Below are 12989 nucleotides of genomic sequence, written 5' to 3' on the forward strand. Positions count from 1 at the left end.
TCTGTTTTCTCAGTATAACTTTGTTTTCCCAATTATGCAGTCATCTGAGATACCTAGATCTTACCTATCTATATCTTTCCCTCATAAAGTTATCTGCACTTTAAAAGAAAACTTTGCTTTCATTCAAAGTGAGGATAAGCAGAGCCTATTTTTTTTTCTCAACGTTCCTATAATGTTCCCAGTATCTTAAAATATTGCAACAGTTTGTGCTTTTCTTTCCTTGTGTGGACAGATGTCATTCTATTACAGTTTGAAATAGTCAAGTGCAATGGCTTTATAATGTTTTACATGGTAAAAAAACTACCAAATTAAAACAATGACATCATTGATTACCCTTTGATAGATGAAATTTATCTAAATTAATTATCTTTTAGTATTTGCTAAAAACATTCATATGTGACAATTCACAATGATAGAACATCTGCTCAGCAGAGGGCTTATCAAAGGTATTGTAATAAGCTATGTAATGAATGTTTCAGCTTTCAAAAGAGAAAATATTTTGTGTGGCATTTATTTAAATAATTTGTCTCAAGTTGGGATTTCCATCCCACTTTAAGAAAAAGAAGCAATTTTGTTGTGGAAACATTATAATTGAATTTGGAAGCTTTACAACTCAGTGAAGGAAGAAGTGTAACTTGGAAATATCTAAATTCCAAAAGCTAGGAGATGAAAAAGATTCATTTGAAGTCCTGCTTGGAGGCACAGCGAGCGGCGCACTGCGGCGAGCTGGGTTTGAAATCGCGCCGGGTGACTTGTCCTCAGTCCCCACCCGTCTGCTCCTTTCCTGTGCTCTTCAGGAGTTTGCCTGTCAGACCTTCTGGAGGTTTGATCCTGGGAGCAGCTGAAAACCTCACTCTTTTCTCCATTGAGCCTCCTGATGAAGCAGGAAACACGTCTGTGTACAGGAAACGTGTTATTCAAGTCACGGCTCCTAGAATTCCTTTTTCATGGGAAAGTTCGTGTTGCTGATCCAAGTGTATAGGAAATGTCCTTATATAAGAGCTCCAAGATGCTTGCCCTTCCTTATAAAAATCTATTTCTTATTCCAGTATATTTATTAACTTTTTCAAGTCTTCTGTCACAACCATTTCTTCCTGTCAAATAAGAAATGAAATGACAATTTTATGATAATACAGGCTAAGGTAGTGGAGAGGCTCAGAGGTTTTCACATTCCATATAAATGCCTTTTTCAAAATCATTTTGTTCTTTGACGTGGGAAAGGAAGAAGGCTTGTTTCAGTGGGAGCCTTTGAAGGCTTTCCACAAGTGAGAACATTTTTGCTCATGTTCACCCTGGCACTGGCTGTCAGCAGCTGAAAGGGCACCTTGTTGACTCTGGTACAGGGCTTGTCACTCTTCACACACAGAGGGATAAGTGATGGTCACTTTGACCCTCCACCCTGACATTTACATTGAGTCCACGTCAGGCTGTTTGGAAAGAAGGACCACTTCACCCTGGGGAATGTCTTTGCATGTTTCCTCCAGCTTTCAAGGAGGTGAAGGATAATTGTGAAGAAAAGGTTCAGAGGGAGCTTGTTTGGCCTTCAGCCTCCTTTCTTTGTAGGGCTCCTGGGAGCAGGGATTGTCAAATGGCAGGATTGCAGGTAATGTGTTTCTATTAGGGTCTCTCTGTTGTGTTAGAGAAGGCACCTGGCTATTCTGTGGTATTTTTGAGCCATTAAGGAACATAACTATCATGTCATTTCGTAGTTTGCTGAGATAGGTATTATTCTGTGACCCTTTGTTGATTAGATAAAAATTGGCTCAGGAATATTTGGGTGTTTCTCATTATCTGAGTATTTCTTAAATTTTTCAGTCCATAGAGTGTGCCAAGCTGAGTTTGAATAAGCTTCTCCTGTTCAAATCCAGGAGGGAACTTGGTGTCCCCCCTCTTACTGGAAGTATGTTTTTGGCAAAGAAAGAGCCAAAAAGAACAAGAAAGGAGACGGTCCCTAAACATATCACCTGCCCTCTTCCAAAAATGCTCCAGGATTTTCATCAATCAGTGGATCTTTCTCATCTTCCTGTTAGTCCTGGCCTCTCAATATTTGCTTAATCTGATCCATAAATTATACTAGCACACAGCAAGTCCAAAAAATATGAGGAACTCTTGCAGCTGTGTGATGTAAATAAGGGATTTAAGCATGAATATTATGGACTGAGAACTGGGATGTGCAGTGTCTCTTCACAGACTCCAAACAAGATGCCTGTGACCTTGCTGGGTGGGAGAAGTGCACACTGAGGAAATTTTACACAGGAATTTAGACAAATGTGGCTTAAACTGAGCATATGGTGCTTTTACTGACAGGTACCTGTTCGTGTGCCTTGCTTATGGATAAAGCAATTAGCTGATCAGTAAATGCTGAATAAGTGATAACTATTATGCCTGGAGCTGAATAAATACACATAAAACATCTGTACTTCTGTTTAGAATGCTACATGTAAACATACAGCAGCTCTCCAAGCCCCTTTGTGTTGTGGAAGCACAAATCAGGACTTGGTAGATCCTGTGAGAGATTTTTGGGTTCTGTAAATAAAATGTCATAACTTTGAACAAAGCATTACACTGAACCAAGTAGGACAGAAATAAATGGTATCATAATAATATTTTTATACCCTGAATGTAAAACTCTGTTTACTGTTTTGCAAGATGAATCTCAAGGATTTTGTCTGTAGTTTAGTGTGGCCAAAATGTAAATGTTTTGCTCTGTGCTGGGCTCTAAAAATGTAGTTTTAACTCCAAAGGTATGAAAGATTTCAAAAGTATTATATAAAGTCTGAAATTCATAAGTAGGAAATGCTGTGTATGCTTTTTCCTCACATCTCCCTTTCAGTTACAGCAATTTAGGTTTCAGTGTATGAGGAATTCTGTCATAAATTACTACCAGAATACATTTTTCAGCTTTGGAGTAAATTTTGCTGAAATTAATATGGAAACCCTCCCATGTTTGAGTGAGAGATCAAAGAAAATCCCAAATGGAAAACACACTTTTGGGGGGGGGGGGGAAATAGTTCTGAGTTCTTGAACTCTTGCAATGAAGATAACTTAATTAAAGTCAAAGCAAAACTAATTAAGAACTTAAAAGTGGAAGTTTTTGGTTGCATAACATCTCTGAAACATGGCAGGATGGGTTTATTATCATTGCCAGAATTCCTGGTCATACAGGCAGGTGATGCCAGTGGATCCCAATGGAAATGTACAGCTGGATTGCAGTTTTCTGACCACTCCTTTTGGCCTTTCTGCTCTTTCTTACTATTCCTGCTCTTTTGCTTCTGAAAAAAGTATTTTGGCAGGAAATTCCTTTGCTCTCCTATGAGTTTTTTCTGGGTATGCAGCTAAGAGACAAAAACCAGCTGAGGTCTATCAGTTTGTTGTTTTCATTCATGGATTTCATGGTTCATTCCTTGAATTAACCTTTCTCAAGTGGAAAGAGAAAGCATGTTCACACACATCCCCCCTAGTCTATGTGCATCTTTTCTTGCCCTCTTCCTTGAAAATGGAGAGGGAATTTTGAATAGTTCAGCTTTGTTTGTTTCACTTGAAACACAGTGAAAACATTTTTTTAAGTGCAAAATTAAATGAAATCATTTATTGAGACATTCTTGCTTCACACTGATCCTAAGGTATTGCTATAAAAGGTTTTAAATATGATGTTCTGATGATCTCTAATTCTTAGAAACACGATGGGAATGAATGCTATCATGTCCTTCAGAAGCTTCTCTAGGAGTGTGCTTTTTGGGTTAGCGTGCACATGTGCTTTTTCTGAATATTTAGTGAAAGCCTAATGAGCAGGCTCCCTGCTCTAGCAGATCAAGACTTTATCAGGCTGAGTTTTGCTCTTTGAAGAGCGTTGCCATATGTGGGAGGTTTGTTTTTTTGGGCTCTCTCAGGTGCTCTTGGCAGATGGAGCTGGAAGCGCTCGGGAGACAGAGCACCAAGCAACTCCTGTGCAGGTGGCTTGGGGTCACCAGGACCACAGCAGGAGCCTGGCAGATCCACAGAGTGCCCAAGCAAGGGACTGCTGGAAGTGGGAAGCACAATTCTGGAATTCAGCAGCTTCTCTGGGCACCTGGTTCCTTGACCAAGGCAGTTCTTAATTAGATTCACGGCAGATTGTTTCCAGTCTCGTGACAGAGCTGGAGAGCCCTCAATTATAAAAATGTGATCTCCCATTTAGTTCTGTTCAAGAGCCCTAAATTGACCTGCTTTTCTTCATTGCATTCCCTCAGATAGGAAAGATCCAGATCCCTTTGACCCTAAAGAGTGACCACAGGCAGTTATCTTCATCCCTACTTATTTAGGAGCTGAATGCAAGTTTGCAGAGGCAAATGCCTTTATAATCCAGGAGCATTCCTGGTCCAGGCAGACATCACTCACTGCCTTGTGTGCTGGTTGGTTGATTGGTTTGCTTCCCTTTTTTCTCTTTTCTTTTGTCATCATAATGGAATTTTGGTTTTCCAACTTCGATGTAATTTCATACAGTGTAATTCTAGTTGCTTTCCTAATGAAGATTATGAGCTTCATCTTCTTTAAAAAATGTTCATCTTGAAAATAAAAAATCAACACATTTTTGGCTGGGGGAACATTGACTTTAAACAAAGGCATCAGGTTTTCTATTTCTTTTTTTTAAACTTTCCTTCTAAGAGGCACTGCCAGGTGTTTGCAGCATAGGATAGGAGCATAGGAGTAGTATCCTTAGGGAGGCAAGGCTTTCATTTACCCATAGAGGGATGATTTCTCACCATCTGCTCTGCATCTCAGACAACTGGGATGTTAAAAACGTGAATTTTCCCATCCTCTGGGAGCTTTCCTGCACAGCTCACGTATTACAGAAAGAAAAAGATGTCACTGAAAAGAACTGTTTTACTTCTGGGCCATCATAGATGACTATTTTTCAGCAGCAGGGTTGTTGTGATTTTTGTTTTATTTTTTTAAAGCCCACTAATTAGTGCATATTCTTAATTAGCTGGACAAATTCATTCTGTAAAGAAAACAGCTGAAAATAAAAATAATTCAGTGGTTATGCAAAACAAAAACATTTGAGAAAGCATTTTCAGAGCCAATAAAACCCTGAGGTAATATTAAACTGCTTTATTCTAAACAAAATCTATTTTTCAAAGTGTTTTATAAGTTAGTGCATTTTTCACTCTGCTAAGTTTTTCTCAAGGTAGAGAATATAAAAACCTTAGATCTCCATAATTTCTGTATTGTTTTATAAAATGGAAAACAACAATTTAATAGTATGGAAATAGCTTAATTTTTTCCATTTTAAAAAAAGGTAGCAAACAAGCCTTTTTTCAAGTACAAACATTCAGCTCTGAGCTCAATGTGAAATTGCTTTTTAGAACTTCTTTATATCCTGTTACTTTGGCTATTTTCATAAACTTTGCCCAAAAGAGGAGCAAATGCAAGATTATTTTTTTGTGTAGACGTGTGACCATCTGCAGATTTGGAAGAAGCATTTGCACTAAGGAAGGGATAATCACCCTGCCAGGTTTTGTTTCAGACAAGATTTCTATTCTATAGGTGCTGTACATGGAGTTATTTGGGGAGGTTCTGTAGAACCAGACACTTGGGTGACCTTGACTGTAGAAGTGTTTTCACAGCTTTACATTTCTATATTTATTCAGCAATATTTTTCAGTTAGCTGTCAGTTCAGAAACCTCTCTAAATAAAGAAATAAATTTGTTACTCTTAATAATGAAAGAATTTTCAATGTTTTTTGCTCTGAGGAATAATCATTCCAGAGCTGAATAAATAAGTGGACATGTTTGGCAGTGCTAGTTTTAATATTTCCAGGTCTGTTAGAAGCAGATGTGCAATACACAGAAAATTGCAGTTCATCCTGTAGTAAAAGCAGAAATGTATCATGGGTTTCAAGAATACTCTAAAACCAAATAGTATAGAGTTCTTCTGTGTGTTTCTCACACTACTCTACATTTTTGAAATGCTACAACTTGCCAAATTCTCTCACTCTGACTTCCAGGATAGTTTTTCAAGATGTGCTATCAAAGCAGGGACTTTAATCATCTCCCTGAAAGCTTTAAGCAAAACCACTCCATCTAAACTTCCACTCTTAATTATCCAGTTGCTCATTTTTGCTGTTGAGGGGAAGGAATTAAGATATAACAAAAATCCTTTCATTCTTGCAGGCTTAAAAGAAGTTGTGATACAGTTATTTTAAGAAATATGAAATGTATCTACATAGCAGTTGCAAATTTGGCTTGTTGTAAAATTGAATGGCATCAGTAGTTGAGAACCTGACCTCGGAAATGAGACCTGCACGCAGGAAATTATTAAATTATTGCTCTAATAAAGGATTCTTGTTGTTTTTGCCTTTAGAGATAATACTTTCCATGGCTTTTGGAGGAACTAAGCCAATGGAGATATCTATGAGTGGATTGGGTTTTGTCTGCTCCTTTATTCTTGGTTTTATGCCTTTGTGGCAGTATTGACTCCAGCGAAGTTATTTCTCTCTTGTGCCAGTGTAGGAATAATGAGGAAACCTTTTCCCAGCAAGCTGCAATGTAACCTTGTGAAAGACACTACTGTAATTTATATATTGATAAAACGAATATAATATATTGCACAGAGGTTTTGTGAGCTTTAATTAATATTAGAATAGTTTTACATTGAATAATGATGGAATTGTCTTGAGTTAATTAACTCTAGATCTCAAGGACATCAGCCTGTGGTGGTTGAATGCAGCAGATAGTGTGGGTGTGCCAAACTTCCAAAATTGCCCTCTTTTAAAAGCCATTGTTTTCAAGGTGCCCCAGCGTTGACTTTAAATTGTTTGCTAATTTGTCATGTGAACTATAAATTTTTTTTTTATAAAATGGTGGAAGGATTTGGTCATTAAAAGGTGTTTAAGGTAATAGTTGAAAATAGATATGTTTATTTAAGTAAAACTTTGATCACTTGCCAAAATACATCTTTGAAAATTTGATTACTTGAAGCAATTTAAAAATATTTTCTCTGGCAGGAGAGGTAAGTTGGGAACCTCCCTGCTGGTACCATGCCATTAAATCTTGTTGGTTTCTATCTAGTGAGCAAATTTACTTCATGGTGAAATATATAGAAAAAAAGCAGATTTTCTTAAAATTTTATTCCATACGAGTAGTTCATGGTGATCTTGTTCCTGTCAGGTTGGAAGGGGGATGGGCAGCTCCCACTGAATCCTCAGCTGGATCTTAGAGCTCCCTAAAAGAGGGTATCAGATACCACTAAATTATTGCTTCATATCATTCCTATCATTTGCTTTGGTTTTTTGCTTTTTGAATCATTTCTTTTTCACTTTTGATTTTCATTGTGACATTTTTTTTTCCCCTTCACCTTTAACCATTTCACTCTAACCCATTCTCATTTCCAGAAGAGCACCCCTTGTGTGACGTAGGGGAGTTCCTGTGCCACGATGGTGTCACTTGTGTCTCCTGGCACTGGCTGTGTGACGGGGAGCCCGACTGTCCTGATGATTCTGATGAGTCCTTAGACACCTGTAAGTAAAGGAGGAGCTGCTCTTTTCTTTTATCTCCCTTTAAACTGAAACATTTTCAGTCACACTGATGATACAACTGGAAGGGCAGGTTCCTTGTTGTTTTATCAATCCTGTATGAATCTTCTTGGTGAGGCACAGCAGGTTGAGGGGAGCAGGTTACATTCTTAGTGTAGGTGAGAGACAGAAGAGATGGATGGGATGGAAGGTGTTTTGTTCTTGTGTCATGAGCATGTGTGCCCTCTGCTCTCGCCGAGCTGTCGATGGGCTGAGAGGGGACAGGCAGAGTCAGGCACAGGAAAATGTGCTCCTCTAAATACTTCTGGGGGAGCTGGGGTGGAAGAGTGCAAAGTTTTTTCAATACAAATATGAAAAGCATACAAACATCAAAGGGAAAAATGAAAGACGATGTGAGAGCTGTGAGGGGGGAAATAAACAAAGAAAGGAAGAGGATGGAAAGCTTTAATAAAACATATTTAATTATAGTGAAGACCTTTTTGGTTTTTTTGGTTTTTAATGTGGCTAAGAGCTTTTGAACACCAGAGTAACAACCTTACAGACTTTTTTCTTATCAGCCTTGTAGACTACTGATGAGGTGTTATTAAATCTTAATGTTCCCTTGTTTCCTGTGTTCTGAGGAAAATGGGGGAATTTCCTGATTTTATCCCCAGGATAATCACTTAATGTGAAAGAAGAACCATGTATTTTGTATCAAAGCAATACTGACAATCAGGAAGGCTGGAAATGGGGTTTGCTGCTCAAAGAAAAGAAAATATCAAACATCAGACAGTATTTAGGAGTCTAATCTTTAAAATGAGGGACAGAAGCTCAAGATGTCTGGGAGCCATTTCTGTCTGGGCCAACACTGCAGTGCTGATTGCAGCCTTCCTGCTCCAGAGCTTGTTCTCTGCTACTGATCAGAAAATTGCCTCGGGGGCTGTGGCGAGGGTGCTCTGATTAACCACCCTCCACAGACTTTGGGATTCTCAGCCACAACATCCTGCAGTGGGAAGGGTTGGGTACAGCTGGGATTTTGTTACTGCACTGCTGACTGATTGCCCCTTTCTCAGATGTGTTTTCAAGCTCAGTGTTGATATGTGCAGGTAAAAGTTTTCCTGGTGAATGAATATCCAGGTAGGAGCACACAAATGGGCACACAGTTTTTAACTTGCCTTCTGATATTCACCATGTAGTCCCAAATCCAACAGCTTGCTGGATGCCCAGGTATTTTCCTCTTGAGAATGTCACATGTTTTGTAAGACCTGTGTTCAACAATTCCATTTAAGTTGTGGCATATTAAAAACATGACATTTGGAGTTTAGTGGTGGCTTGAAGAAAAGAGGAGGGAGTTGGAAAGAGAGTCTACACTTTTCCTGACATCAACCAGCATGGTCCTCTTGGAAACACCTTTCCCTTTGCAACTGTGAACAGTTTCTGTCAGATGCTTTCCTTAGGCTGTCCTCAGCCAAAGGCAGGGGTCAGCACCGTGGCCTTGCTGGTTCTAGAGAAGGAAGGTGTTTGAATCCTTACTCTTTTGCACCTCCCCTGGCCCTTTGCTGAGGTGCTGCTGGGTAATGAGGTGCCTGGGCCACAGCTGAGTGAGTGAGACTATAATTGCCTTAGGTCTGCTGCCCTCTCTCACCCTCTCAGTGTAACTCAGCCCAGGGCTGAGTGAGAACCAAGTGACAGCACTGGGGCATTGGGTGAAACTCTGTTAAATAATTGCTCACAATTTTGGTTTGCACTGGATGCTTCTGTATTTTTTAGTCAGCACAATTTTCTGCCAAATTTTTGAAACGTGTGTGCCTACTCTGGCTTCATCAGGTAAGCTGTTTCTCATTAAAAATGAATATAATGCTCCTGTTTTTTCCTGCTAATACTTTGCACCATGTTGTCTGTAGAAACTTAAAAGTTACATTAAAAATATCCTTATAATATATTTGATCCCTGGTGCTAATGCCAGGAACACAGCACATTCAGTTTTTGTGCACAGAGTCATGTGTCTTTTTGTTTTAGATGAATTTGTCAGCTCTTTTTTGACTTGCATATGATGAATTATTTTGTGTAGCCTGACAGATATTGCTAGTTGTTCCTATAGCCGTAAACAAATGGATTTTGATTGATTTTCTGTGGATTTGTGCCTAGTAATAGGGTTTTCTGGGTTCTAATAATGCACTAGCATTGATCAAAGCTTTTTCTGCAAGTGGAAGTTCTTAACTTCTCTCCTGTGGGGATTTCAAAGTATAGAAAAGGAGAGAAATTCTCAAGCTGCAGCTTTTCCCATGGTGGGAATATGAGAAGTCTTATTAGTCTCATCACTCAAGCATCTATTTACAGAAAACATCCAGGAACTAAATATCTTTGTAAGCAATCTCCTGGTGGCATTTTTACCAAGTTTTGCAATGGAACCTGAAAGTTCTTTGGCTGTACAAACACACATGCTATGCCTGTATCCACTAATTGCCTCAGGAACCCACCTGAAATCCTACAATCCAGTAGGTTATTAGTGTTTGTAAGGAGGTCTGGGATGGGACAGAAAAGGGGGAAATTGTGGCATCTTTATTTATTGTTGGATTTCACTGTCTGTTGGCCAAAGCTTGGGCAGGGCTCTGTGCAGGCACAACTTCCTTGAGCTGTTGGGTTTGTGCTGGGGGAGTCCTGGCTCTGCCTGTGTGTTCTTGCAGGCAGCAGAAAGCTTCCAGCGCCAGTCTGTTCCCCTTCTACTTCCCACCTTCCTCTAAATGGTCTCACAAACAGCTTGGTAAAATCACAAGTGAACTCCTACAGCATCTACACTTGTGTTCTCTTCCATTTCTTAGCAGCTGTAGTTCTTTCTGCTCTCTGAGGATGCTGTTTTTTACAGTACCAAGGTACCTCAGTAACTTATAATGAATAATTTAGTGAACAAATTCTGTTGCTTTTCTGTTCCAGAGTTGTTCATGAGAAAATTGATTTTTGAAAAAAATAAAATGTATTAATAAACCTCTTGACCAAGTAATTTTTATGCCTTCTTGGGTGGTCTCTTGGTTGTTCATGAGTTTTTTGCAAATAGTCAGGATTCAAAAATCAATTTACTCAACCTAATCAGATGATGCTGGGTTCTTCAGCAGGCTAAATCAGCAAGCTCACTCAAAATCAATAGAACTTTATCAGACAGCCCCGAATCTGGCCAGACAGTTTGGCTTTTACAGATAGCTGTGAGTCTGGAGGCTGATGCAAATGTTCAGAGGCAGGGCTCTGTTAAAAGGAAAAATATAATGGCTGCCTGCAGACTCACCTGACACATGATTTTGGTGGAACAATTACAAAACTCAAATCCATTGTTGAAAAGCATAGATTTTAAAAGCATAACATTGACAACAATTTGTGTATTTGTATCATTAATTGACTCCACTACTGTGTGCTGTAGGCAGTTACCAGTTATAAACATCAACGCAATACTCATTTTCTTGGGAATGGTTTTAGTGGTGTTTTTTGGGGCTTTTTGGTTGTTTGTTTTATTTTTGGTGTTTTGTTTAGATTGTATTTTTTGGCTTATTTTACCATTCTTGCCACTAGTGTTGGTCTTAAGCTGTAAATATTTGCCTATCTCAGCAACTGTGAGTAGAGAACTTCACTAATTTTTTGTATCTTAAAGATCCAGTTTAAAACATGTTTTTTTACCTGTGTGTTTTGTATTCCACAATTGTACTTCTCAGTAACATATTCATGCTAAGTAAGCCATGTCCAAGGTATACTGTGGTTTCTGAAACCAGACAAATATTTGATGTGATGTGCTATTGCCTGCTTTTCTCCTCAGCCTCCTACTAGCAGAGATCTAAAAGGTGCATTGGCAAATTACTCCTTCCATTTAGTACTTGAGGCTTTTTCTGTGTGTTTGCAGCTTCAGAACTCATCTGGCTTGCATGTTGTTTTCAAATCTGATCTCACCAACCCCTCTCTGACAGAGTGTATTCTGCCAGGGTGAGGTGAAACAAAGGAGCAGGGAGAGAAGCTGCTTATCTCCTACAGCTTCTTTTTGAAACTGTGCACACTGATTGTGTTTGGGGATTGTGATGCTGGGTGCAGCAGCTCCAGCAAAGGCTGTTTGTTGTCTCTCAGCCATGGAGAAGAGAAAGATGCTGTAACAGTACCTGACAGCTGCCCTGTGAGGAGACCCTTGAGGTCTGGAACGAGGTTCCCCTGAGCTCCTTTTGTAGCCATCTGTGGCAGAACAGGCAGCAGAGCTCTGCAGCAGCACAGCTTCCCATTAAAACCATCTCTGACCCCAAATACTGCTTGAATGCCATGAATTACCCAGAGGGAATAAAACCCTACAATATCAGATCTCCCATTAACAGAGCAGCACTCTAAAAGGAACTGCCAAGTCCAAAAGTGCTTGATGCTCATTTATTTTAGCAGCAGCAAAATCCTGAAAACATTTCACTCCTCACAGCCAGACTGCAACTCTTGTCTCTCCTATTGTCCTCAGCTGCCCTTTGTGATCCTGACACTGCTGCTCTGATATTTGAGCTTTCCTAAATGTTGTCCAAATACTGTTTGCATACCTTCCACCCACACAATTTATTTGTGGCTCACTGGCCCTGCATTGAAGCAACTCTGGTTGCCATTAATAAATCATCAAATTTGAATGGTCCCTGTCTCTGGTAGTTGAGTAGATGTACCCTTACTGTAACATGTTGAAAGTATTTCTGATAATTATCTTCCTTTGGGATTTTAGGCAATGTCAGTGTCTATCATCATGATTAAACTGAAGTTGGAGGAGCAAAAGAAATGCAGCAACCAGAAGTGCCTTGTTTAAAAGCTTGAGTCTCACTTTGGTTGCTAAAAGTGTGCCTTTCATTCTCTGGATGCTAATTATGGGAGACTAGTTTCAGAAGCTTAAAAATTGTTAATTGGGTACCTCTGTTGTAGTTCTTTTACCAGCAAAGGATAAGATAATTGGATGCAATGTTGCTCTTGTGGTATGAAACAATAAAGATAAAATTTCCTAAAGCTCCTAATTCTTTTATGAGTAGATTCATTGAAATTCAATAGAAGCTGGGATCCCAAACCACTCTTTAGTAGCTTTGGAAAATCCCAGCTCAATAAATAATGTGCATACATTGAAGGTGCACTGCCATGAAGCTGCTAAATGTAAATGAAGAAAATGCTGGACGTGAGGGGAAAGTGTGGTCTTGTGTTTTCACTCTTTATCATTTTGGTGTGTGTGGTTACTGTTGAATAAGGATTTGCTATATAAAATACCTATTTAAACCTATTTTTCAGCAAGATATTTGAACTTGTTACTGGCCAGATATTAATTTAATCTGATTTGAGATGATGAATGGGTACTCCCTTTCTTTCTCTGCATCAGGATTGTTCCTATCAGTAGTGCAGAACTTCTGAAGCTGTTGTAGGAAATGAACCACAGCAAAATGACAAATGTCAACAAATTTTATCCAACTGCTGCTAGTTTACATAAAATTAAGTTAAATGCTTAATGCAGCAACAC

At 39.1% G+C, this 12989-nt stretch overlaps 1 protein-coding gene across 1 annotated transcript in view; it reads left to right on the forward strand.

Moving 5' to 3' along the window:
* The first annotated feature begins 666 nt into the window (after positions 1 to 666).
* LRP1B (LDL receptor related protein 1B) overlaps positions 667 to 12989 on the forward strand; it is a 477945-nt gene continuing 465622 nt past the window's right edge. The window contains exons 1-2 of the mRNA XM_059852348.1: positions 667 to 955; positions 7373 to 7498. Of these exons, the coding sequence (XP_059708331.1) occupies positions 667 to 955; positions 7373 to 7498 (415 nt within the window). The remainder of the gene's footprint in view (positions 956 to 7372; positions 7499 to 12989) is intronic.

Source organism: Haemorhous mexicanus, chromosome 8 (assembly GCF_027477595.1).
Source record: "Haemorhous mexicanus isolate bHaeMex1 chromosome 8, bHaeMex1.pri, whole genome shotgun sequence".
NCBI classification, from domain to species: domain Eukaryota; kingdom Metazoa; phylum Chordata; class Aves; order Passeriformes; family Fringillidae; genus Haemorhous; species Haemorhous mexicanus.